This window comes from Neolamprologus brichardi, chromosome 16 (assembly GCF_056152115.1).
Source record: "Neolamprologus brichardi isolate AB-2024 chromosome 16, ASM5615211v1, whole genome shotgun sequence".
Lineage (NCBI taxonomy): Eukaryota > Metazoa > Chordata > Actinopteri > Cichliformes > Cichlidae > Neolamprologus > Neolamprologus brichardi.
The window spans coordinates 26,039,607-26,065,072 of record NC_142119.1 but is presented as its reverse complement, the minus strand read 5'-3'; the positions used below and the strand labels follow the sequence as shown (position 1 = coordinate 26,065,072).

The 25,466-nt window shown below is 40.7% G+C and overlaps 1 protein-coding gene across 1 annotated transcript in view; it reads left to right on the top strand.

The window, feature by feature from the left end:
- The first annotated feature begins 276 nt into the window (after positions 1 to 276).
- The window catches only part of tanc1b (tetratricopeptide repeat, ankyrin repeat and coiled-coil containing 1b), a 113,415-nt gene continuing 88,225 nt past the window's right edge, over positions 277 to 25,466 (top strand). The window contains exons 1-2 of the mRNA XM_087830075.1: positions 277 to 373; positions 12,379 to 12,472. Coding sequence (XP_087686201.1) covers positions 12,412 to 12,472 — 61 coding nt within the window. The 5' untranslated portion in view covers positions 277 to 373; positions 12,379 to 12,411. The remainder of the gene's footprint in view (positions 374 to 12,378; positions 12,473 to 25,466) is intronic.

Genomic DNA, 25,466 nt, shown 5'->3' with positions numbered 1-25,466 from the left:
ATGGAGGCATATGATCCGCTGTGGCGACCTCTAAAGGGAGCATCCGGAAGAAGGAAAATGTGAAGTTTTAGAGAATTTCACACTCCTTAAACTAAATGCTTGCAGCTTGTATCTCTAGCATCCTGTCATGTCCATGAGGCATGCACACAGAAATGAGAGCAGAAGAAAAGAAGCGGAGGAGGAGGAGGAAGGAGGGGTAGATCTGGTTTGTTCTCCTGCTGATCCTTCCCACAGATGACCTCATGCGAGAGAAGGAGGAGTCCGACGTCCCGTAGCCTACCTTGGTGGAGCAAGTGGGGACTGAAGTCGTGTGGAGATACGCTCAGACTGCTGGTGAAACTTTTAGGACTTTAATATCCATGACATTTATCAGGTAAGATTTAAAGCGTATTCACAGATTGTTTGTGTGGTCGTTGTTGTTGTTCTTGTTGTTAGTTTGTTCACCAGTTGGGAGAAGTAGTGTTAAAGCGTGAGAGTTTTAGTGGCAGTTTGTTGGGAGGAATGTCGGGACATGCCCATTGAGCAGTCTTCAAAACCAACGGGACTGACAGCAGTCATTGGGATTTTTATTTTCAGTGGCACAGACATATTCAGTCTCTTTGTTCGAGTTGGTTTCTCTGCTGCTTTTACTTTACGTTACTGAGATGCTAAATTAGGTCAACTTTAAGGGAAGTTATTCGGTTAGTGGGTTAAAAAAAATCGCTTTTTTTTAGCAGGTAAAGTTTCCATTCATTTGGATGTTAAACTCAAAGGAAGCAACTTTAAATCAACTAAAGTAAATTTAATCAAAGTAATTAAAAAGATTTGTTTCATAAACACTTCGTACTGACCGAAGAGGTGGCATTTTAATCGATTAGTCGATGGCAATAATTTTTAAAATGGCCTCATCTACAAAAATCTCTAAAAATATGGTGACTCCATTGCAAAATTCTGAGCACAGTTTTCAGTAAGTAGCAGTAGTTGTTGTTTATTCCTGTTTTCGTGTGGAGAGAATTATAGAAAGGTAGGAAAAGCATCACTTTCCAGGCAGGTTTTATCATGTCTAAGCATTTTAAACTTTTCTGGTGTCATTCTAAGGCTTTGAATGAAATACAGTATGAGTCAGGGATGGGATGGCCTTGGTCCACACCACATGGTGTATTTCCGTTGATATATGGGTGGATCCCTTGTATAATAATCCTTAAAGTCAGTCATGCAAATATATGAGAAACGGGAAACTAGATGTAAGGACTACAAAATTAATCGGATACAGCAGATAAAATTCATCCACTGGGGGAAATCATCCAACTGCCCACATGTGTGTCAGAATAACTGGGAAAAACTCATTTCAGAGTTGGACTATTCATTGAAGGTGAAGAAAGACCATTGCAGAGTTTCTGTATAGTCGATAAAATGTCAAATGAAAATAAATATTTGGAATTTAAGATTTAATTGGTGCAGATTCGCTTGCTTCAGTGTTGAAGTGACCTAAATTACTTTATCACCAATAATCCCATAAGAAGTGAGGTGAGGCTAGCTTTGGACCAGATGTGGCCATCAGCGTGTTGTGTAAACACTATGAGCGCATCATCTTATGCACAGTCAACGTTATTTTCCCGTTTTCATGGGCATTTAAAAAAAATGGAGGGAGGAGGAACACTTGAATTCAGGGTTCTATTCATAGAGATTTCCAGTGATAAGATTAACTCATATCAATGTTCAGTGGATTGTGTTTATTTTTTATACTGCGTTTCTGAAAGTTTCATATAGTGGTTCGTGTCTGTTATCAGCTTACTGAGGAAGAACAGTGATAATTGTATTGTCCTCTCATTAGGACACAGATGATTTCCAGAAAGGTCATTACTTTTCTTATGACTGTGTGGTCTTGCATGATGCTAATGCTCTGTATTTTCTGATTGGATGCGGTGGTTTTGAAAGCAAAACCAAATCCAGATATAGCTGTAGGCCTAAGGCTAAAGGACTGTAATCTTTTCCACCCACATAAATTGAGTCATTGAAGTTTGACCACTGGCTGGATATGAGTTCTGCTGCTTTCAGCATATTTCCAGTGGAGGAATCCTCCTGTAACTAAGCCAGGTGCTTTGAAAATCAAAGTTCCAGTTTTTTGTTTTCACCTCCTCGGATATTGCTTGTAAATGTCAGGATGAAGCTTTGATCGTTGATCGCATGTGAAGTCATAGTTTCAACATGCTCTCTGATCACTGTCTCTGATAAAGTCTTCATAACCTTAAAGCCTTCAGGCGTTCAGCCTTCAGAGAAGCTGCCACAACATTTGCTATTTCCTCCACTCAGCTGCTTGTTTCATTTTAGCTCTCGGGGCACTTTGCCTCTCTAGTGTTGATTTTTTTTCCCCCCATTTCAGACTCAACAGGTGGGACAGGCTTTGCTGCCGACAATCATGCTGATGGTCAGTTAACGGGAATATGCTCTGTATTAACTTTCCGACATAATTTCAGGCAATTTTACGCTGATTATGAAACCATTAGAGAGGATTTGCATGCCTCTGTGCCAAGGCTAGAACTACCCCAATTGTCTGTTATGAGGTGTTTGAATTGCAGGGCAGTCATCTTATTGAAAGTCCCTCAAGAGTCTGCTTCCCACTCTCTGCAGAGCCTGGTTCCCATGGTCCTCAGCCAGTTGGCTTATAACAGATGCTGGCATCAGAGTCGTATTGTTATGGCTGAGGAGGGAAGGTTACTGGAGCCAGTGACCTGACAGACAGCACACAGTGAGCTGGTGCTGATAATAAGGATAATGGTTTTGTCCTATTGAAAGGACCCAGTCCATGGTTCCAACAGGAAAGCCAGATTTTTAGCGGCTTTTAGGGTTCAGGACTCCGTATGTGAGCCTACCGGATGGGTTCTGAAAGCCTTGGTGTAAAAATCTGGTGTGAGTAAGGGTCTTACTGCACATTAGCTTGAGTGTAGCCTTATGGGAGTGCCCTATTTTGTAACTACATTAGCGAAAAGTTTAAGAGTGCTACCGTGTTACATATAAGTCTCCCTGAAACTCCATCCGTTGTCATGATTAATTGCAACTTATTTTTTGTTTAGCTCTTCCCTCACATGATTTACTTGCATGCTATCAAAACCTTCTGTAATGTGATTGCACAGATTTACTATCAGTGCAAATCAGAATTTTTCCTGTAGCAATAATCTCGTTTCTTGCTTTCAGAATCTGCATCTTCATATACAGATATCTGATTTTAGAGATTACTTTATCCCTAACCTGTTACACATACTTGTCTGTTTTGGTTTGGTGCGTTAAGACGTGCCAAAGCTGTCACTCAAACTGCTGGACAGCTTCCAGTCGACTTGTTTGCAGTTGCAAAGCGAAGGCCAATTGCAGGATTTTGTGACCGTAGCCATGTGATTTCCATCTACGTTTGAAAAGCTTAACGGCGGTTTGTGTCTGATGAATGTGGAAACTTTCAAGGAAGGAATCCCCTCTGCGTTATATATCAAGAGGAAGATTATGATGCGCATTGTGTGTGGAATTTACAGAAAACGCATGCGAGACACTTTTGCATCTCAAAGCCATTAAAGTGGTTTTAGGGCATGTTGTGACATAATGACACAAAGCAGAAACGGTAACCCCCTTGAGCTCTTGGAACCTGAACAAAGCACAAATTGTTACAGGCTGTTATGGAGTTCGTGCCACCCTGTGGGGTAGACGCTCTGTTGAAGTTATGATAAGGACCTGCAAGAGTATTATACCAGCCTATTTTATGTTTACTCTTTAAAAGATGTGCATGTGTCAGACGCAACATAACATCACCATCAGGAAATATTCTATCGCATTCTCAGTGCTGGGACGACAGATTATGTACACACCTTTTGGCAAAGTGGCAAAGCTGTGTAATTGCATTAGCTCAAGTTTCATAAAGGGAATGGCAGCTTGTGTATCAAATTACTTTCCTTACCATTTAATTGCCACATTTCCCCTCGGGTCATCTAATAAAACACTGCAGAATCACAGCCATTTATTTGGAGTTTGTCTTGTATTTTAGTAATGCTGTTGACATTTGCAGAATTTAATAGCCATAAAAAAATGCCCGGCATTTCCTGCAGTATAAGTTGAAAGTCCAGGTGTGAGAGCGAGTATAGTGTGTATGTTTTCCCATATCTGAGCATGTGGTTAGGCTGTGTGTGTCTAAATCAGGTGATTGTTTGGAGGTGCTTCTTAGTACCAGCTGTTACTGATTTACATTTTCAAGCTATTTTTGAGAACTCCAGAGATGCTGTGATAAAGAGAGAGAGGGTCATATATATATAAACCAAAAGAACATGTGTAAAAACAGCACAACACATTATTTGGAGTATTCACTTTATTTGTATTTCAAATGAATTTGATGATTATTTAGTTGACACTAGTTTAGAGTCTGTGGGAGGAATGTGCGATGACCTGTGTGCAATATCTCCTTTGCATGTGTGACTGGTGTTTGCAAATTGCACATAGTTGTGTGAGTTGTAGTCTCATCTGTGTGCGGCTTGTTGCTCTCCTTCATTGTAGAGTGGGCTGGACCAGTCTGCAGCAAGCACCCGTGAAGGTTGCTGTAGACGAAGAAAGCAGGCAAAGCCAAACTCGATGGTTTGTTAGCAGTTTTACTGTGGCCACATGTCGCCATTGTGGAACGTGTGCTGTTTTCCACTTGCTTTTATGTTCTCCTGATCTACATAAATACATTGGTTATGTTTGGAAGTATGGAAGTGTTTGGGTTCCCACAAACTGATGAGCCAGTCGTCAACAAAGAGCTGCTGTGTGCAAATGTTTTGTACCCAGACCAATTGTATTCCTGTCATAACAAGGAGTTAGGAAAACAAATCTTATTTGGATCAGTGAGATGTCAGCGTTTACCCGTCTTTGCTAAAACACACACCTGAAAAACCTCGTCATTTTGGAGCCATATAGCCAGCTTACAGAATAGTAACCTGTCTCAAGTGTTTATTGGTATTTGTTTGTTCATTATTACTTTTTTATGGAAAATGAATGGAAATACAAAAGTACAAACACAGCGGTGAAGATCTATCATTTGTAATGCCCTTTTTTTTGTTTGGTGCACTGGCGCTTTGAGTCACAAAAAGAATTATAGCACTGATTGATAAAACCTTAATAGAGATGTGTTGCGTGGACTTCCTGTAGACTTTGCGCACTGCTTGTTAATGTTTTACTCTTACTCAAATACCAGTCTCTCACAGAAGTGAATACCAAACTGAGTCTAAGTAGCAACAATTTTGCTTTATTTATTTTTACTGCAGATTTTTATTTCCACTTCACTGCTGCAGCAATTTAGTATCAGAGTGATAAGAGAGTTTAGTCATAATTGAGAACAAGAGATGAGGACGGAAATTGACGCAGCATTGTTACTCAGTGTGGAGTTACATCGGAGGTGGTCTAACCTGGGAGCGAAGAGCGGAAACCATGCTGGCTCATTCGTAAATTCATAGTACCTAGTGATCTGTTTATCTAAATTAGTGCTGTTTTATGCAAATTCACTGCATGGTCTTGCCTTACTCTGACATTCCCACGCCAGGTTTAGTTTCCAGACCCCGAAATGTAACTCTATATTCAGAGCACTCATTAGCCCATTAAACATGCCTTAACGCTTCTAGATAGTTCATGGATAAAACCAAACAGGTTCACTCATTTTCATTGCTGACACAGGGATTAGGGGTATAACCGAACACAAAAGGCACTGTTTTTACTCCATTCTTACTAACTGTCCTACTTATTCACTGATGCTATAGTCAGTTAAACACTGATTATTGCCATTATATAATCTCAGGTGATAGACAAAAGGACAAAAGGGGGTAAAACACGCTCTTGAGTTTGAAGCTTGGCACGCACCTGAACTTTCTGTTAATGAATGGTTACTTCAGCTGCTGTAATAGATAAAGTTTTGTGTCTGCTAGTTTTTGTTTTCTGTTTTTTTTTGGGGGGGGGGTTGCCTGTTGGGAATGATATTCTTCTATTTTGAAGCTTCCCATGCTAGTCTTATAAGTAGATCAGATTCGTTATCTTTTTAAGTTTTGCACTAAGCCATTTGGCTCGTCATCCTCAATAAGAACCAAGCTTATTTTGCCCCAAGCTCGAACCTTGGATTTGCCACGGCCTTTGATGAAATGATGATTTTCTACTGGCTAAAAGTAAACAAACAAAGGAGTACTGACCTTTTTTCTCATTGTTTAGTTTTGAAGCGTTTTCCCATGATATTTCTTAAATTTGCTGAAATGATCAAGCCACATGATATTACTTACAAGCCATGTAGTAGATGATGTGATGGTATTACTTTGCCCTATTATTATTATTATTAGAAATGTAGTCCTTCATTTCCTGTAGAAATGCACGTTGCCGAGTTCTTCAAAGGCTTCTTTGTGTTCTGGGAAAGTTTATGCATTGGAAAGATGATACTATAAACCACTGCTTTTTATGATGCTTAAAGGCATTTCCTGACTACAGAAACTTGAATATTAGCTCTAATAACAGGAACATGAGAGCATTTAAGTCCATTTCAGCTACAGGGAGGTAGCAGGTTTGATTTCTAGTCCATTTCTTTGACACTGGTGTATCCTTAAGGTTATCCTTAAGGCTGCTGCAACTTGTACACATGATTCATTCAGACTATTGAATTCATTCAGACACCTTTGAATCAAATGGTGACCAGAGTGCACTCATTGGTTTTGCTTCTGCTCTTTCTTTTCTCTCATAACTTGTTTGGCACAAATTTGGGTTTCTCATTATTTTTGTATACTCATTTGTCATACTGGCTTTCAGAGTTCCAAGATGCATACATGCATACTGATTTGTTGACATTTGTAAGTTGTTTGATACCACATGCCCATTATAGAGCCTTGGTTTGACTTAGAACAGTTTTTGTGTATAGCAGTGTGATGCGGTGACTTTTACAGTAGTGAGGCAATTACTATAGACGTCCTGGTGAAAATGTTCAACTTTAGAACAGTAAAAAAAATATTTTGAAACTTTAATTTTTTAAAATCTCTTTACTAGTTTACTACTAAAAGCTGTGAAAGGGGTGACTTTTTCTTTAAATAACTCAGCTGTTATAATGACAGTAATCCTTCATCCATGGCAGTTATGGCCCTACTTGTCTGCTAGACACCATTTATGCTATTTCGAATCCCTAAACTAGATGGTAACTTGACCATGTATTTGGTGTTACTATCTTTTGGAGCATGTTTAATGCTCACAAATTATATGTGCTCATGTATGCTTAATGGTAAAGACCATCAGGCTAACAAAGCAGGCTAGTAAGTGCTTAGTACTCCATTTTCTTCTCCAAATATTACCACCTTTAGCTCAGGAAAAACCTAGATAGCAGACTAGGGCTGTGCGATATGACCAAAATCTCATATCCCGATATAAGAATTCTATCGTCCCGATAACGATATAAATCACAAAAATGTAACATTTTCTGTAAATTCTGTGAATCTCGGGCAGCTCGACTTGCGGGAAGTGTTTCCAGCTGCGTGTCATGTAGCTGGAGTCGAGTGTTTTAACCGATGCATGAAACGATACATTTTTAGACATAAGTTATAACGGCCGCCGTTTTCTTTGTGAGTATTTATTACACGGAGTGCTGCGGGGAAAAGCCTGTTCTAACGTTTGAGTCTAAGGTTTATTTTTTAGCACCTGGCGGCTCTTTTTTACTTCTCATCCGTAAATAATCTGCTCTTTCACGTGATTCAGTTTATTTTGAAAAGTCTCAACAGGATCTTGAGCTTTATTGTGAAAGGTTTATGTGGAACATAAACAAGCGGACACGCGCTGGTGTTACCGTCGTTGTTGCTAACCACAACGCATAAAAACAGGCGCTTGTCCGTCTGTAGTGTGGTTATATAAAATATAAGAGAAATAAAGAACTTTAAGAAATTAATATAGCCACTACAGTGACCATCAAAACAATGAAAAAATATTGCCGTAAACAGTTTATTTTGCGACACCACGAAACAAACGATAGGGTAAAATGAAACGATAGACGTTTTTGTATCGTCATCCGATATATATCATTATATCGGACAGCCCTATAGCAGACCATATGATCACCTGTGTAATTTGTTTGTGGGTTAATCACAATGGTTAAGTCATCCATTAATATTTCAAGGTATTTCCCCCTAATTACAAGATGAAGGCCTGCTTCCTATAGGCTGGTGCAGGGAAAAGGCTGAGCAGGAAACACTTGAGTCAAACCGGTAGAGAAGTGCCATAAAAATATCTGTCCTTTTGTTATTTCTCTTCCAGTTGCTTTAGTGTGAATAACAACCTTTTGTTTACAATGGCTGACACTCAGACTGCGCTTTCCTCTCTACCTACTTCCAGCACTTCCTCTTTCAAAGGTTTGTTAGCTAACTTGCCCCATTGTTTATGGACCCTTGAACTCACAGGCCAGGCTCTGCTGGTTTCCTGCACCCAGCGAATGGACAGCAAATAAAAGAGATAATTATGGATTTCACATGAGAATTTTGAAGTCTCACTAGTTTGCTTCTAGGCTAGCTTGTTTGATAAACCAGCTTGAAGGTCAGCCCAAAGTGAGAATTTCCATGTTGCTATGACAACAGGGTGGAAAACTGAGAGCAGTCACTCATGTAGAATCAGTTGATGAAGAGAGCTGGCAAGGCATATCAACAGGAAAGAGATGAACGCATGGGGTGGAAAATAGCTGTTTGCTCCAATGCTGGAAGCTCATCTGAGCTTGAGGGTGCACTCTCTATTGTTTGCCACTTAATAAAGTGCAAAGCAGGCTAACTCACCAGCGTCAGTGTTTGTTAAATGCTTCCCCACCAGATGTAATCAGGACAAACAATCACCTTTCTGTTCTCTATATAGGCATCTTCTCAGATGACTATGGTATAGCGAGCTGGCCCCATTAACCACATGTCACGTCGGCATTGTGCAGGTGTGGATCTTTCCTGTTTCGTAACCTGTCTGGATTTGAACTGTGTCACATTGGGAATGACCTGGAAAACAAATATATGGATAACCCGAGGCTCCTTTTAACCCACCCAGGCTCCAATTTCTTTTTTTTTCTAAAAGGGAAGCTGCCTTGACATTATACCGCAGATTGGTGTCAGTTTTATTTTTGCCTTGAGCTTTTACAGAGTAACAGACAGCTCTCGTGTGAAGGTCTTTGTGCTGACATGTATGTTTGGTTAAAATGCTAGCAGTGGGAAAATCATGATGCGGTCTTTCGTGTGTATCCCTTTAGATGGTCTGTTGGAACTTTATGACAATTTGCCTCAAATAAACAAGAGCAGCAGCAAATTAACTGCTTTTTCACTGGGTAAATGTGTGTTTCTGCAGACCCTTGAGCCTTGATGGGACTTGCACTGCTCTGTTTTAATTTTGAGAGGCCCCTAGTAAGGGGCCATGCTAATATACAAACACAGCTTTGTGCACTGGGATGGACCAGACCTTGAAGGCTTAAAGAATATTGATTCCCATCGCTCTGCGTAGCATGCGGTTCATGCTTCTTCTCTGAGGGGACTGTCTTACAAATGTCAAATTTATAGCCCCGCTATGCTGATCGAAATACTTCTGCTGTCGTGGGGATTAGGCTTTGATTTCATTAACCTTTTTCAGGATTCCCCACAACCAGTGCCAATAAAAACAATGCAAGGCTTAGGTGGCATTAACACAATGTTGTTTGTGATTATCCAGAAGACTTAATGAAGAAACTTAGTTTGTCATGAAAATCATCCTACTTTGTCTGTTTTTTATACTATAACAGTGTATTCATCGGTCACCTTAGTGGGTACACCCCGTAAGTACTAGGTTGGGCCTTCAGAGTAGCCTTAGGCTTTCATGGCAGAGCATAGTTGCTGGACATCCATGATGAGAATCTCCTGTTCCACCGCATCCTAAAGGTGCTCTATTGGATTGAACTCTGCTGTCTGTGGAGGCTATTTGAGTCCAGTGAACCCATTGTCATGTTCAAGATAATTAGAGCTTTGTGACATGATGTGCTTTCTTGTTTGAAGCAGCCTTCAGAACATGGGCACACTGTGGTCTTAAAGGGATGAGCATGGTCAGTAACAATATTCATTTACTCCCCTACTCCTAACCAGGGCCAACACCAACACCAGCAGCAGCCTGAGCTGCTGATACAAGGCGGGATGGATCCGTGCTTTCTTGTTGCCAAATTCTTTCACTATCTTATGTTGTTCAATTCTTGCGAATATGTGTGAATTGTAGCCTCAGTTTCAGTGTTCTTAGCTGAACATTTGCTTTAAGATGTGGACTTCTGCTGCTTCAGGGTTTGAAGTGTTGTGCAGAGCTATGCTCTTCTGCATAGCTTAGTTGTAAAGACTGGTTAGTTGAGTTACTGTTGCCTTCCTATTAGCTCAAAGCGTTTTGTCCCTTTCTCCTTTAACCTCTGACATCAGTAAGGCATTTTTCTCCCAGAGAACTGCTTCTTTGTTTTTCAGTGTTTTCGTGGAAAAAATCCCAGTAGATGAGCAGTGTCTGAAATACTCACTCCACTCCATCTGGCACTGATATCATGTCACTTAAATCACCTTTCATCCAATGGTGCTCAGTTTGAACTTCCCAGTAAATATGGTCATCTTGACTGTATTTACAGTTTGTATCAGTTTCATGGCAGCAAGTCAAATTCATTGAGTTCTTGCCTCATGATTGGACGATTACCTGCCCGCATTTATCAATGAACATGTGAACTGGCCAGTGAGTGTATATCTAATTGGCACCAATATCATTATAAGGTTTTTCATTTTTGATGCTTTGGGGAGTTTAAACAAAGCAGTGTTTGTAACATAGTACTTTAGTTTACCAGATCTTGTTCCGTGACCACCTGTGGCTGTTGCAACCTTGTGTCATAGTTGTGTTCGGTTGGCTAGATTGTATCTATGCCAGTGTCTCGAATCACTCTCCATTACACTGTATGCAGCAATCTTTCTACGTTTTCCCTTCCCGGAGCTAAAATGCTCATGGACTTTTAATAATGCTGTCATCATTGTGCTTTTTTTTAAAGCTGTCATTACGACAGTGATGACACATGGTTGGCTTTCTTTCAAGTAATATGTACATTGTAACTCCACACCTAATGCAAACAGCTGATAGACGCATAGCTCAGAATTAGGAATGATTAACTGTATAGCATGCCTGAAGAGGTGAACTTCATTCTCTCACTGGGTGCTGACTTTGTGTGTGTGTTTGTGTCCAGTGGCTGCGATGGGGGGGATGGAAGGAATTTGTCATGTTGGCTTTTAGAGTTTTAAGAGGGCGTTTCTCATTTCCTTTGGGATTACCTGCGTAATGTTTATTGTTACTGTGGCGATGAGCAGCGAGCTCCCACACAGAAACTACCAACTCCTCCTAATTTTGCACTGTGATGTCATGAACTGCAATATCTCTGCCTCTACACATAAAAGCAGTGTGCACATGTCTTATACTACGACAAATCAGGTGCATTTCTTGTTAAGGTTTGGTTTGGGGTATAAAAAGGTAAAGGATTAAAAAAAACAAAATAAAAAAATGGTGTATACAGGGGGAAAAGGGTGATTCAGAAACCTCTTTCAATAAGCAGTAAGAGGACCTAGATTTGTGAAGCCTGGCCTCTAGGTTAAGAACTATGTTTTGTTTGCACATGGCATATCCTTATTTGGTTGAAACCATTCTTTTCTCTTCATTGGAAAGATTGCTCTGCTGCTATTAATACAGTACCGTAGGAGCCTGTAATGTGTTCAGAGGGATGGTAACCAAAAATCCCACACAATTAACTGTTCTAGGCAACGCTGTGTTATGAATGTTTTTACTGTTGTCCAGCTACGTAAAGACTATAAATAATCCCAAAGTAAGCAAGAACATCCAGGCCAGACCTTGAGTTCATGTTATACCGTTTAACTCTAAGGTTTCAAAATGAACACAGGGTTGGGAGGAACCATGGATATCAGTTGTAAACACCCAAGTGCAGCCCCGTAGCGTCGATTGCATGTGGAATTCAGGGCATTCGGCGGACTGTTTTCCTGCATAACAAGATAGCAGAACTTGTCCTTTTCTGTTTAAATATTAGAGCATTCTTTCCATGCTCCCCTCCACTGATGACCTGCAGGAGTGGGAGTGCTGTGGGAACACTCCCGGGCGAGTGCCAGCTAAACAGATAGAAATGCAGATATACAGTACACTGTTTTGCCATTGCTGTGTTCCAAGCTTGAGGACACATTTGGCCTGTTTTTTTGCTTAATTCTTGATTAAAAACAACAAAGGCCTTGTGTTTAATCTGTTTTCTTATTTGCACGTGAATACAGAAAATGGCCTCTGTTTTGTTAGACTGACAATGGATGCATCTCAGTTATCCTGTTGTGACTGTGGGTTAATGAATGTTTTTATTTGCTTTAACCCCAGGGGCTCTGCAGAAAGGATTCCAGGAATCTTGCCATGTTCAAGGCAGTGCTGAAGAAGAACAGAGATGGAGGCAAGGGGAGCAAGAAGGATTCAGGTATGTGTAAAATCTGGAAGAAAAACAGCTAGGATCCAGGAATCAGATACCCCAAACACCAAGACACTAAAGCTACATTCAGAGTTTATAAATTCATTCCTGACTAAACTTTATGAAGTACCCTTCACAGATGGCCTTCTAGTTAAAGATTGAGAATGTGATAACCGAAGTGAGTTAAGTGAGCTGAAGAGAACAGAAGAGAAAGCTAAATCTGAAGTGTGCTCTTGGCAAATATACAAAACTGATGGTGGACGGGAAAAAATCACTTTTTCCATTTGACCTATAAAAAAACAAAAAAAACAAACCGGTGCTTCATTTCTAGATATCTGTAAACACTGTTGCCATAACTAGAATGGTACTTGAGGAAAAAGATGTGCACTTGAACTTTAAAGCTCTTCCTGTACTTGTCCTCTATGCAGGGAGTTTTCCAGTTTTGGTAAAAGATGGTGTGGGAAGAAATGACAGCTATATGATCCCACACACTGTAGGTCACTGGTGACACAGCGCGCTGTAGACGAAAATCACGCAGCCATTGCTACACCTATAACTGTGAGATCAGAGCAGGATACCTTCTTTCTTTCTATCTTTGATTTGACTGGAGATGCAATGTGACCGTTGTGTCATAACAGATGTTTCACTTTGGAAGCTTGCATCGGGCCTTTCCAAAATGACTAATCATGAGTCAGTCTCAGCAATACATTGTTTACTTGTACGTGCAATGGCCTTCTCCGAAGACGTGTCTTGAAATAGCAAGTTGACCATTTATGCTTATACTGCACCTACCAGCCTAGACCTGCTGTAGCACCTGAGGGCTTGCCTCAGAAGTCTGGTTCAAACAGTCTACAGTGTGCACGGTAGATGTCTCATAGCTCCATCTATCGTGCTCTGTCATCCTTTGTCTGATGTGATTGTTTCACTCAACAGCCGGTGGTAAAATTAAAGGGGAAACCGTGACTTTCTTTCCACAGACACACACACACATCACCTCGACTGCTTTCCAGTACATTAAGGGATTGAGATCTGAGCACTGCAGCCTTGTATACATTTTCCTTAATGAAGGTGTTGCAACCTGTCTAGCCTGTATGAATCACTCAGATAGTGTAGTTTTCTTGTTATTCCACACTTAAACACAGAAGTTACTGGGTGTGTGAAGACCAAGAGCAGCAGAGTTTTATGGCGGGATAGAAGTCTTTATCCCCAGCCTCACTTTCCCAGTTGGAACCCATCCATCAAGCTGAAGTGGCTCTGCCTCCTTTTCTCATGCTGGGACAATAAAAGTCTTGCCACTCCTTTCTGTTGTTTAGGGCTCTTACGGTTAAGAGGTCAGCTAGAACTGCTACCTTTGCCCCACTGTTGTGCCTGCATGGGGCCTGTATATCTGTTATATATCTTTATTTTCTGGGCTTTAACAGTTTATTTAGTTACTTGACCTCAATGAAATGTAGGAAATGTCATAAAAATTTGCTGTCAGATCATCTTTTTATAATCTTGTCCTTCCTGGGAATACATAAAACCTGATGATTGGATACACTACGCATTATGTACATGCATTTTTTAAATGATTATTTATTAGTCTTATAAGTCTGGGTTTTTTTTCTGGCCCTCAAAGCGCGTCCTTAGAGGCTGGACTCTACAGACTTTCCTTTCTTCAGAAGATCCAGAAGGACAAAATGTCTGTAAAATCTGCTCAGCAGCATATAATGGAAATAAGTGGGAGGAACGACCTTGATAATCGTATAATTGCACGAGAGCTCAGCATATGTTGGTCATGACTTGGTGGCTATGGACTGGAGGCGACTTTAAAACAGTAAAGGAAACTTGGCCCCCATGCCAGATACCACTACAGTCATTAGCTCTCCTTTGGGATCTCCCCATTGCCAAGACCACAAAAACACACAGCTTGCTAATTTAGTCTCTCCATCTTGTGCTCCTCCTAGGTCCTTCCTCCTTCGTTTCCTCCTCCTTCCCACTTGCCTCTCCTGTAGTCAATCTGCAAGGAATCTGTTTGAAATTGACCATGTGAATCCTTTTTAAGTACTGTTTTATGGTCTGCCATTCCATGAGTGGGCACTAGTTTGCTGTGGGTAGTTGCCTTTTGATGTTCTCATTTTCTGAGAGCTGGGTAATTGTAGCAGGGACATGCTGTGTATAGGAATCACTACAGTTGATATTTGGGACACTGGGAAAATTATTGCATTATAATGATTAAAATGTTGTTGTAGCTGGTGTTTGCTGGGAGGGTGCATCCCTCTATTTAAAGATCAGGTTGGTAGAAATAATAATGCTGTCTCGCCATGACACGAGTTTATATGAAATTGCTCTGCTTTGTTCTTTAATTTTTAATATAACAGCAGTCGGACTTAACAAAAATGAATAAGGAGAGTTATGTTCTCAAGATGCTGTTGCACGGTGGTGACTTTCCTTTGGGTGAGTTCCTTGGAGACAACTTTTTGTCTTAGTTGGAGTTCAGTCAAGTAATTAATCAGCTGGTTTTCTTTAGCAGCCTGTAAAGTACATAGTTTGTCACCATGTTTTTTAGATCATACCAAGGACCTTTGTTAAGACATGTGAGTCTACATTTTTCCACCAAGATTTAATGCTTTTTCTGGCAAACTGGCCTTAGTGGCCCATTTCTTTACCCTTCACAGAGGCCCCAGTAGCTTTCTCCTTTTGAAGCCTTACTGTACTGAGAGGAGTAAATAGTTGCTTTCTTCAGATCAGTTCGTGCTGATATATCCAGGAAAATTGCATTTTTGGCTCTGCTTTAATTGCTGAGTGTGACCGTGTGTTACCGTAATACCTGAATGAATGCCCACTTACTTAGGCTTACAGCTCCATGTGCTGCTCGAAGCAGCTGCCACACAGTTGTCTGTCTGTTGAGGGTGATGTAGTGTTAATCTCACTAGCTGTCTACTCTTTGAGGTAACAGTTTCAGCTGTTTATTCCTCCGACTCCCGACACATTCACCAGCCTTGTACACACAACGAATACGCAGTTACCAGCAGTTGCCAGGACTTTTCTCCCTTTGTTTGTCAGTATGGAGACAGAAGCCACACATGCACCTGGCTGGACCGGGAGGAGCTACTCTGTTGCTGACCTGAGACCTGGGGTCAACCCCTGCTTTATGTCCCCACAGATAATGGCCAGCCACTTGCCCTAGTTTGCAAACATTGGGAGGAATTTTGGGTCTAATCATTGAAATGTGAAGGAAAAGCAAACCCCAGATGTGATTATATTTTCCAGTTAAACCAATATACGAAAATGACTACGGCCCCCATAAAACGTGACAACTTTGTTCTTTTTTCAAGGGATATCAAGGGAATATTTGGTCACATTACTTTTATTATCATCAAGGTCTGATACGGCATAGAACGTGTTGGCTCTTCAAACACATGACGATAAGCAGCTTTACACAACAACACAAATTTGTCACCGGTTCAGTGACTTGCAAACTTTCTAAGTCTTTTAATTCCATTTCAAAGCGATTCACGGCCTGAGCAGCCTCTTTGAATTTCAGGAAGATTAAGTGAAAAATTTATGGAATCTAAGTGATGTAAAAGACCCGCGTTCAAAGTACTGGTCATTCTATGTGTGTGTGTGTGTGTGTGTTTGAAAGAGAGAAAGAGAGGGCATTAAGAACTTTGTTGCCTCAGCTGTGGCGGAGAATGGTACGTGCTGTCTCTGCACTTTCTGTGCGCTTCTTGGGTGTTTTGACATAAAACAGTGATTTGTTGCTAAAGGTCAGACAACAGCAAATTGGTTTACAAAGCAGGATTTTTGTTTAGGTGGCTTTCTGATTTTTAAATACTGCTGTGATGATGGAATAGATGAAATCTTTTAAGGCAGGCGCCAGAAAAGCGAATCATACTTTAGGGGAAGAGTTTTTTGGTTTATGTTGTAAAATCTCACATCTATTGTGAATTTTCTGCTCTGCATACTCGTGTATCACCTCTCTGTTGAGGTACAGTGTTAGAAGAACAGCTGGCATTGCAGAGATTCCAGGGAGTTCTCTCTGTTACAGCTGCCGCATTAGGATTATTTTACCGTTAGGGGAAGACTTTCCTCTGTAAACAATAACCACAGGTGGCTGAGTTATTTGTGCAAACATAAAGGAGCTTTTGATATAAGGTTCTTCATTCGAACAAAGGCAGCTTCTTTTTTTTTTTTTTTTTTTTTTTTTTTGTTACAGGGAAATGTAAAATCCCGCTTGGTCGTATGTTATCTTTGCTCTGAGATGGCGTCGGTTCAGAATGAAAACACTCAAACAGACTTGCTTTCGCACCACAATTTTGTTTCATTGTCTGGTTGCAGAGGATGTGTGATGTCGATGCGTGAGGCCCAGGTTCTGAGGCCTTTGTTTTTTGCTGCTTCGGGTGCAGTCTTCATGTGCGAGTTTAGGATCACAGTAAATTCTTTCACCGTCTCGTGATGTCTAACACTCCACTCAGACATTAACAAACACCACTGGGTGCAGAATCTGCCACAAGTTCCAGTACCTCACTGTCTGTATTTTTCTCACTGAACAGCTGGGTGGCAGGCTCTTCTCTATACATGTTATCCGCAGACATTTGGAGAAACGCTACCTCCTTTGCCTGTGGTTGTGAGAAAGCTTAAAGAAAACCTCTGTGAGTATATGTATATGTAAGGTTAATCTGTTGAACAAAGGTTAGCTACAGGAAGTGTAGTTTCCAGAGCTCATTCGCTGTGTGACCATTATAGAACAACCACTTAACAACCAATGAAAATACATTGTTAATATCCTTGGATTAACCCATCATATGTAAAGCTCAGAACATTACATTTGTCTCTTTTGTCATAACCTCTTGATTTTACCACTTAAAAAAAAACAAAACTCTTCCAGACATGAGGCTCTAGATTGCCTATAGTGATAACCTTCAGCTTTTGTCTGAATAATCTGTGATAAATAGGCTTTTAAAAACACCTCTACAGTTGTGTTTGAATTCCCCTCTAATGTCTTTTTTATTTCAAAGAGAACTGGTGATAGGTGTGAAATGGGTTTTTGTTTCCCATTTTGCTCCCAGTCATGTTTATGTAGTTTTTCATGTCCAGGCAGTTGCGGTAGGACCTGAAATGGTGGAGAAAGAATGCACCTGATTTACAAAGGAGACCATTCAGTGCACAGACCTACACGGCTATCAAAGCACTGCACAGCCAGCAGGCAACGATTAGCAGGGCGTAGCTCAAACCACATCTTTCACTTAGACACACACTCATGTGCAAATGCACAAACACCCAAACACACATGCAGACATAGATGCCCACAAACCTCAGGTGTATCCACATTAGACACTCCCTGTCTTTCCTTCTGAAAAGCAAAATATGGACTCCAGGAAAAAGCAGTGAGCCTGGTTGGCCCACCTCGAGGTTACTTTTTGCTACAACAAACATTAGGAGCAGGACATTTCGCGTCACATAATGAAGGACTTTTAAGAGTGATAGTTGTAATCATTTTTGATCACATTCCATATATATACATTTTGGATTGTCAAGCTATTTTTGATTGTTAAAGCTGGCTAACATTTTCCAGGAAAAGCACATATTAACAACCTGTACTTTAATGACAACCTCAAGTCTGTTGCTTCTCTTTTTTCCTTGCCCTGACACTGAAATGCACAAAATGTAACGTTTTTTTAAAGACCAAAAAAAGAAAGCTCTCACCTGCTTCTGCTTTACAATGACATTTTCTCGTAGATCCTCATTAATCCTATCACCATTTAGTGGAAATTACTATAAGTAATAAACTGTTGTCGTGCACGTGTGACTGTGGTCAGAAGAAAGACTTCTAGGAACAGCTGGAAGACAAACTAAGTTCAGGTCATATTAACAGCGAAACAACTGTTATCATAAAACTGTATTTTATAAACATCTCAATGTGCAATAAGCAAATTATAGCACTTGAGCACAAAGAGTGACGATGTTCTTGAAATTTTGCATTTTTTTATTTTTTGTTGCTTATGTTAGATTCATGTTGACAAGTTGCCTTTTTTTGGAGAGAGATTAAAAAAAATTTTTTTTCAGCATATAAAGATCCAAATCGGAGGCACGGACCGTCATAGTCCCATGGATGTCTACCCATGCTACTTGCGCCAAGTTTAAAGTGATAAGAGGTCACTGTAGTATGGCCTTTGTGACTTTTACGTTCATTCGTTCACAGCTTTCCTCTGAAAGAGGATACAGATTCAGTCATTATCAAAAAACACGGTGACAACCTCCAGACTGCTCCACTCACGACTTCAAAATATGACTTCCCAAACTAAGGGTTGCATATACTGCACAGCAACAGTGCGTGGATAGCGCCCCCCCCCGCCTTTATCCCACTCTCTTTCTGCTCACTCCTCACCCTTCACCCATCAGTCGGCAAACAGTTTTTTCTACTTCAAAGACTAGAAAAAACAGTTTATCAGTTAACGTGCCCGCGTGTTTTCACATGGTCTTTGAAGAGGTGATAGTGGCTGTCATGACAGTTCATTGGCTGGAGAGGTCAGTGGGCCACAGGTTTTTCTAATTACAGCGTGACCTTCCTGGGCAGACACATTCCTTCTGTCTGATTTTTTTTTTTTTTTTTTTCCTCTCCTCCGTTTTGCTTTCATACCTTCCTCAGCCATTGTCTGTGATTTAAATAAGTACCTAAAGTGTTCCTTTTATGCAGTAGATGATCATGTCACCCGTAGGAGATACTACAAAGTGCCAGCTGTTCGTTGCTTCGCTTTGATATTTTTCCCAAGCGTTTTGAGGGTTGGGTTCCTTCTCATCTGCTGCCATCTCTTTGCAGACACCAGCCCATGCTGTCACAGTGTCTGACTCTCAGAAAAGTCTGTGTGGGTGTCTGTTGAGAACTCTGTTCAGTCCCGGGCTCAGCTCCCCCCTTTCTTTCTTTTTAAACCTACTTTGCTCTGCGCTGCTCTGTTCTGCATTTCTGAACACAGACTTTTTTCTTTCTTTCCTTTTTTTGTAATTGTGCCTGCAGATGAATGTCTTGCCATCCTTAGCTCAGGAGGGTTTGCAGCAGCCTGAACTAATGACCTTGGTTCCTTTGTGCCCACCCTCAAAGGAACAGAGGATAACTGCTTCAAGTAGGAGCAGTTTGCATTGAGTGCTTCCTTTTCACATTTAAAAAGTCTTCTAATAAATGTGTTACTTTTGGATCGGTTTTTATTTGAAAACTCTGTCTGCTCAGAGTTTGCTCAAAACTGACAAAAGCATAGAATTGAATTTGGAAGTATATGCAGTTGAAGATCATCCTAAAAAAGCACTGCTTGGTGCCCGAATGGTTTATCTACTTTTAAATATATGATTAATCTTTAAAATAAATGTGCTTGTTGAAAAGTTCCTTCTGTTCTGAGAATGAATTGAGGCAAGATTGATTGAAGCTAAATTTGCACAGATTTCCCACTGACAGTGAAGGGTACAAAGCTGCAAGCTTTTCGCTGGTCCTTGTTTGCTTATGGGATTAGGCTCTTTGCAAGGATTTGGTGAACAGCCTTTGTGGAGCATCCTTGTCCATTTAACATTACCGAACAGGCTGTTGTCCAGAGGTTACTGGTGTTCTCATGACCTCACCTGGCCCCAGATAAAGCTGTGCCTAATCGTCTGTGCTAATGGCAAGCTAAATCTGTTGTTAAACCACATCTCCATGGCAACCTAGGTCTCCAGACCACATTTTGCACTTGTGTCTGAAAATAAACCCCACTTTTGTCTCAGAGTAGCTTCTTAATATTTCTAACAGATAAAAGTGAGAAATTGTAGGTTTTTGCAGAAGTATCAAGGGGGAAAAATATGCGGGACAGATGTAAAGTCACGTCCATCCCTCATCACACAGCATTGTAATTCAACCACACTGCAACGGTGTGGCTCTCCGAGCTCTGTTCACAGTATTAAAATGATTGATCATAGCTTAGATGCGTGTGCTAGGCTTGTCCATCTGTCCTGTGTGACAGCTGTTTCCTCGAGTTGGAGAAGATGCCATTGCAATTAACCCCCATGTAAAACCCATGCAAGAATTTTTTTTATGGTATTACTGTGTAAAGATTAATGGGTCAGTTGCTCAGCAGCACCGCAAATCAACCCTTTTTAATTGCATCAGTTAAAAAAAAAAAAAAAATCTTCTGTACCTAGACCAGGGGTCGGCAACCTGCGGCTCTTCAGTCCTTATACTGCGGCTCGGCGTGGTTTGGGAAAATAAACTAGAAGTATTTAGCTGAAGTGTATTTTATTTATGTTTGTTCTTTTTTTTTAACTTGTACTTCTAAATTGGAAGATTATTGTGATATTGAAATATAAAAATAAAATTATATATTATTATTTTTTCATCGCTCTAAATAAGTGTCACACTCGTGGAAGCCGGTGTACCCGCCGAAATGCCGTGCATTTATCGAGACTTTTAACCCCAGGTAGGCCAATTATGGATCTTCGGATCCACATTATGTCAGCAGCTGTTCTCAACCGTGAACTATGTTAAAAAAAAAACAAAGGTCACACCTCACAGATGGCAGCTTACAGTCCTGCGTAAAGATGAAAGTGACTTCGTACAGCCCCGATTTGCAGACGCTGTGCGCAGAGGTTCAGGAGCAGAAGTCCCATTGTAAACATATCACGGCAGACCCGACGATGTTTCCATGAACATGCTTTTCAGCATCTCTTTATTGACCACTTTTCATACACGGTTGCTGTACGCATACAGCCGGCTGTAGCTTTTCAGCTCACAGCCCGACACATACCAACAACAGCATAGATGGCACAGACGTTAAGGCCGTGAGGCGTGATTGCGGGTGCCGCTCAGGTGCGCCCGCCTTCCCTGCAGCGTTGCTGCAGACCACGCCCCGCCACACACCTTAACCTGGTAAAATACATATTTAGGCAGAATATTGCAAATATCTATTTTTCATTTTTTAGCAGCATAGAGCTTTTTTTCCAATTATTTTTTAAAAGTCAGGTCAAGGCTCCAAAAGCCCAAAGGCGATATAAGGGTGGCGGCTCACAACAGTTTTTGTTTGCTACATGGATCATTTTAGTTCAGCTGGGTGTCTTTCCTTTTGTCATATTTCTTTAAGAGTTCAAAATGTGTTAATTACATAAATAAAATGTAACTTTCTCTGTAGCACTTCATGGATTTCATAAGCAACACACCTTAGTTGTTCACACAAAGCATAAAGTTAAAAAACAATATATACAGTGTTATGTTAATTTTAGATGTCAAAAAGTATTTGCGGCTCCCAGTGTTTTCTTTTGCGTGGAAACCGGGTCCAAATGGCTCTTTGGGTCTTAAAGGTTGCTGACCCCTGACCTAGACCATTGACCAGAGAGAAACATAAGAACACTAAAGTCCACCAAAGAAAATCTCAGTAGACTGAAATTGTCTATAATTATTAACCAGTTAGTTGTGTGTAGCACAGATTACATTACCTTGATAGTGTACCTAACAAAATGTAGAATATCTGCTTGCCTTGTTGGCCTAAATTGATATTAGACATTAAAAGCTTGTATTTTCAGCATAATAAATTATTTTTAAATTGTTGTTTTATGCTGAAATAATGTCAGCTTTGTTGGTTTTTCAAGTTCAAACACACCGATCTTCTTCTTTTATATGATGCCAATTAGTTTGAAGCCAATGTAATGTAAAATTAAACATTAAACTTAGACTCTTAACAGAGTTTCTGAGTATGGTTGACTCCAAAGTTGCAAAAGGGCAGGGGAGTTCATAAAATGCTTTCTTTTTTTTTTTTTTCCCTAAAGGTGGTCTTTTCCTACTACTGCCAAAGATATCGGTTCAGTCTTACACAGCTATCGATTTAGACCTTTTCTGATCAGTGAGAATTTGTTTCAGGTGAGAGTCTATTGACCAAACAATTGACTGGTCGACCCTGACGCTACAGCTATATTCTTTACAAGTCCTTCGCTGCACCTATAGAATATAAATAATTCATTAAGAATGCACCCCTTGCTGGGTTAGTGCCACTCAAGTTTAAAAAATTTAAGCACAGAAAACAACTTACTCCCTGATGTTCACTCAAAAGGCTGATTAGAGTCATACAAGGATGGATAGGAGGCGAGAGGGATATTTACCCTGTAGTCTGGCAGTGAACAGTGTCCCACTTGTCTAGTCTGGGTACTGAGGAGGCCTGCAGAGAGACATTCAAACATGATTCTACCAGCATGAATATCAATAACTCTCCAGCCAAGACTGTCAACAGTGGATGTACCATAATTTATTCTAAAGCTCTGATGAAATGAGGTCAAACCCTCAACAACTCAGCATGGACACTGGGCTCATTTGGACTTCCATGGATGGTAAAACATTTGCGTTTGTGTCATGTACATCTTTTGTTTTCTTTTTCTTTTGTCTTTTGGCTGCATTATGCTAATCTGAAAGAGTGTAATTATTTTTTTTCTTTGTAGGAAACGCAACCAGCTGGAGCACCTGTGAAATAGATTGGTAGCGTCCTTCTGCATTCTGTTTGTCTAATTAGAAAACTGCAAGTGGTTCTGTTGTTGTTCTTGGCAACACAATATGTTTCACATCACAGGATTTAGGTTTGACTTAAATACCCTTTTATTTTCTATGTGCTACCAGAGGTCCTCAAAGATTCTCTGTACGTTCTTTTTAACTCAAAAACACTTCTGCCCCCCCCCCCCCCCCCCCCCCACACACACACACACACAGACACACACACACACAGACACAGACACACACGCACACACAGACACACACACAGAGTCACTTTGCAGAATCACACCATCATTAATCTGTCAGATGCATAAATCTTTGTGGAGACCCAGACTTGTGCATTGTATTCATAAATTCTAGTGTACCCATTGTCATCTTCTATAAATCTTCATTAATGTGAAATTGCCTGCACGTGCGGAGGCTGATTTCCACCCCTTTTCATATATAGGCAGGTAGACACACATTGGGGAAAGGAATAAAGGGAAATGTGCTGTTTAATGGAACAAAAGCTTCTAAATTGGGGGGAAAAAGATAATCAAGACTGTGAAATAAGACCCGTGATCCCTGTAATAGGCATGTAACTCTTAGGCAATGTGTCAGAAGGTGGCAACTGTCTGACACTAGATAGCCATTGCTGCTTGCACATACCAACCCCTATATGGTACAGGTTTTGGACCAGGCAGTCACAGGAAGATCACATTCATGTGTAATTTGTTGACTTCAAACATGATTTCAGACATGCAAGTAGTGCACCATTATCCACTTAGTGTGGCCTCCCTACTCGTTGTTGCACTATATTTAGAATTACTACCACTTTTGTGTCCTTAACAGGTGCCTTTTTTCTTTATTTCATTAACTAACAGATAACAGTTGGCAAGGAAAATATTTGGTCAAGGCAGGCCTACTATCAGCACTGAGTTCAGCTGCAGGTGCGGGCAACATGAGAGACTGGGACTGTTGTGGAGGGCCGCACGGTGTTTATCTCTTTATAAGCTTCTTGGTGTGACCCTCCACAACAGTCCCAGTTTCTCATGTGGCCACTTGGGTAAATTAATTTCACCTCCCTTGGTTCAGAGCAAAGATCCCTGGTAGAGGTGCAGAGCAGACCATGCATTCATGTACGTGCACGCACATAAGTGCACACTAACGTAGGCAAATCTGTCTTGGATGATTAAGGATCTCTATAAGATACACCTCAATAAATATTTTTATTGCTAATTTTTTTGTGACAAATAACAGAGCAGTATAATCAGCTGCCTCTCCAGTGACCCTGCATCGCCTCAGCCTTTAATTACCAGCTACAATCTAACTTCATGAACTTGTCCTGGTGGCACATGAAGAGGTCCTGCACCTGCTGAAGGTTCTAGTTAGTGTTCCCTTCATCCTCAGAGCAAATCAGAAGAGCAGGACAATGAATAAACGCTAGAATTATAACTTTCTGTCCAGAATGATGAAAGTTAAAGTTTGTCCAAAGACTCTTGACTGGTCAGCCTGTCTGTAGGAAAGCACAGGATATGAAGGGCCAAAATAAGAGTGATTGAATTTTCCATTAGTAAACTGACCAGAGACTGTTTTTCTGTGGTTGGATGATTAAACAAAAATAGGAAAAAATGCTTAAAAAAAGTTTGAGCTCTGTGAAATTGGCTGTTGTGTTTATGTCAAACATTGTCTGTATTTTGGATTTCCACCTCAGGATATCAGACAAGCTCTGAGACTCTAAGATCTACTTCATTTTAGTGTTTCTGCTAATATGTGGGTTGTTGTCTTTCTGCTCTACTTCTCGGCCCCTTTATTGGCATTCCGGTTGCTTCCCTGTCACAAATCTTAAAATAAAACATGGCAAAGATATTGTCTGGTTCATATCTTTTTCCCATACCCACTTAAATTGGCAATTTGTGAAGAGGAATGGGAAATGTCATGGTGCCTGCCCAGTGCTACCCTTCACCTCCCCCTCCTCTTTTCCCCCAAGACCCACACATACTCCTCCCTTTCAGTCACACTTCCCCAGGGGCCAGTGGGGAAGGCATTCCAGAGCTCGGGCTACTGCAGAGCTGTGTTTCAGAGGAAAGAGAGCGAATCGCACACTCTTGGTGTTTCTAGCTCCAAAACCCTTTGCAGTCTTACTTTGCCTGCAGCATCTTAACATTGCATAAAGCAGCCTAATTGCCAAGTACGTATGCATTTAAATCAAAGCTTTCCTGTTTCTAAAAAGCTAAAACTAAAGACACTTTCAGAGTTGCTTTCTCTCCTCAGGGACCGCAGGGATAGATAAGTAATCCTGTGAAAACAAGTAAGAGAAGAATATCTCTAGAGAGTTTGAAACTTAATGAAATTTGATGGTTGCAGGCAAAATTAAAATCTTGCGGCGTGGCCGTGGGGAGGATGTTAGTGCCTTACTTTAAATGTAGCAAACAGGAAGTCATTGAAGTGGGAAAAATCCTGCCAAGATGTCACACATGACACTATTTCAGGAATGAACCTGGGCTGAAATTGGAAAAGCCGAAACAAAAAAGCCATAGCAAGAGAGCT